Source organism: Stegodyphus dumicola, chromosome X2, assembly GCF_044657685.1.
Source record: "Stegodyphus dumicola isolate Sdum_Otavi_A_Nest chromosome X2, ASM4465768v1".
Taxonomy (NCBI): domain Eukaryota; kingdom Metazoa; phylum Arthropoda; class Arachnida; order Araneae; family Eresidae; genus Stegodyphus; species Stegodyphus dumicola.
This window is the reverse complement of record NC_140781.1, coordinates 14539739-14542114: the sequence shown is the minus strand read 5'-3', so window position 1 is coordinate 14542114 and position 2376 is coordinate 14539739. Positions and strand designations below refer to the sequence as shown.

Here is a 2376-nt window from a genome sequence, read left to right as displayed (position 1 = left end):
CATTTATTATTTATATTTGATACTTATTTTCACTAACATTTTTAACGAGCTTTTATTATTTTATGTTACAGTGCAATCTATAATGGATAGGAAGAGAAGTCGGCTATGGAGGTTTTTTACACAAGCTACCGATGAGAAGGCAAAATGTGATATTTGCCACTCGCTATATTCAGTAAAAGGTGGCTCAACAACAAATTTAAAAAAACACCTCATAAAAAAACACAGGTCAACTTACGAAAACGTCATTCTATGCTCCATGTCGGATACAATAATTCAAGAAGTTCCTTTGTCATCAACATCAGCAGCAAGTACTGAACATATTAATCATTCAATAGAACTGATATCTCAAACAAATTTAAAACAAACGACGCTGAGTACTTTCCTTAAACGCCCCGTAAGTGTAGTACGGGAAAAAAAAATAAATGACTTAATTTTTAATATGATAGTCAAAGACCTACAGCCTTTTTCTGTCGTTGAAGATACTGGTTTTAAAGAGCTAATTAATTATTTAGAACCTGGTTACAAATTACCTTCAAGGTACACATTTAGTAATACCTTCCTGGACGCTCAGTACCTTGAAGTCCAAAGCAGATTAAAAGAAGAATTGCAGAGTGCAAACTTTGTATCAATTACGACCGATGCTTGGACTTCGCGAGCAGCGACTTCACATCAGGCCGTTACTGCCCATTATATATTAAATTGGGAGCTGAAGTATGCACTATTGGGCTGTTTTGAATGTCATGAGCGACATACAGCCGAATATATAAAGAAGGAATTATGTAACTTGCTGTCCCATTGGAATTTACAAAATAAAATATTTGTCTGCGTAACAGACAATGCAGCAAATATGAAAGCAGCCATACGGTTGGCCAATTTTGAACATTTGCCTTGTGTCGCGCATACGCTTAATTTAATTGTGCGTGCGGGACTTCAGGGCGCTGAACTAGATTGCCTCATAAAAAAAATAAAAACCATCGTGGAGCATTTTCACAGAAGTCCGTTGGCAACGAAAAAATTTGCTGAGGTGCAAAAGCAGCTGAGGCCTGGCGAAAAGCCTCTTAAATTAAAAATGGACATAGTGACCAGATGGAACAGCACCCTGGATATGCTAGAAAGAATGTGTATCCTTCAGAAGCCTCTAGAAGCGGCCCTTGGACTCCTACACAATCCAGTTGCAAATCTGTCAGAAAGTGACTGGCAGGCTCTTCCAGATGTAATTAAAATTTTAAGACCATTTAAGCAGCTAACCGAAGAAATGTCGTCTGAAAATAAGGTTACTGTTTCAATGGTCTTAGCTGCGACTGAAAGTGTAATTAGCATGTTTGAAAATTTAAATTTAAATATTAATACAGAAATTGGAAAAAATCTATCTAATAAAATAATAACAGAATTCAAATACAGGTTCAAAAATTGTTATAGAAACCCAATATTATCTAAATCAGCACTATTAGACCCGCGGTTTAAGAAGTTGGCATTCAGACTAGCTGATGAATCAAATTATGAGTGTGCTAAAACTCTGCTGAAAACTGAACTTGAAAAATATTTTAATGTTGACAAACAGCAGACAGTGCAATCAAATAAAGTCACGCCAGCAATATTCACTGACACTAACGAGGACTCAATATGGAAAGACTTTGATGCAAGAGTGACATCAAACTCCGTCTCAAACTCAACTGTATCCAGCATCGTCACTATGAGGCAATATTTTGAGGAACGCATTCTTTCTAGGAATGAGTGCCCATTAAAATGGTGGCAGGCGCGGGCATTACTCTACCCCGAACTTTCAATTTTAGCAGAGAAATATTTATCGATCATGTTGGCTACCTCGGGACCATCCGAAAGAACGTTTTCGAAATCGGGGCAAATACAAAGTGAAAAACGTTGTTCCATTCAACCAAAACGAATGGAAAAAGTTTTATTTTTAAACATGAACAAAAGATTACTTCGCTAAAAATAATATGAAATTGTTCTTTCTGTAATGCTTAATTTAAATATTTTTGTAAGTTTTTTAAAATGTGCATAAAGTGTTTCATAGTTTTTTTAATTTTTAATGTCCATATATAATTTTCCTAATGTTGTCGAATCGAATGTCATTTAAAACAATGTTAGGAATTGTTATGATCGACCTGAACAAACATAATGCTTTACATATCATATTATAATCATAATCATTGATTTATCAATAGGCCAACATAAAAAGGGATCTGAATAAGAATAACAAAACAAGAATAGTTCAAAATACAGAAATGTGTAAAATATGTATAATATGTAATATTTATATGTACAAAGTTTGCTAAAACCAACCGGTAATTGAAGAAACTGACCCAGTCAGAATAAGACACTGCCGGAGACTACTCTTGGCGAGCAGTTTTTTAT

General features: G+C 34.8%; 1 protein-coding gene across 1 annotated transcript; it reads left to right on the top strand.

Moving 5' to 3' along the window:
* Window positions 1–256: 256 nt before the first annotated feature.
* LOC118197777 (E3 SUMO-protein ligase ZBED1-like) lies at window positions 257–1951 on the top strand. Its single transcript, XM_085808779.1, has 2 exons — window positions 257–1320; window positions 1402–1951. The coding sequence occupies exons 1-2, from the start codon at window positions 257–259 to the stop codon at window positions 1949–1951; spliced, it is 1614 nt and encodes a 537-aa protein (XP_085664905.1).
* The last annotated feature ends 425 nt before the right edge of the window (window positions 1952–2376 follow it).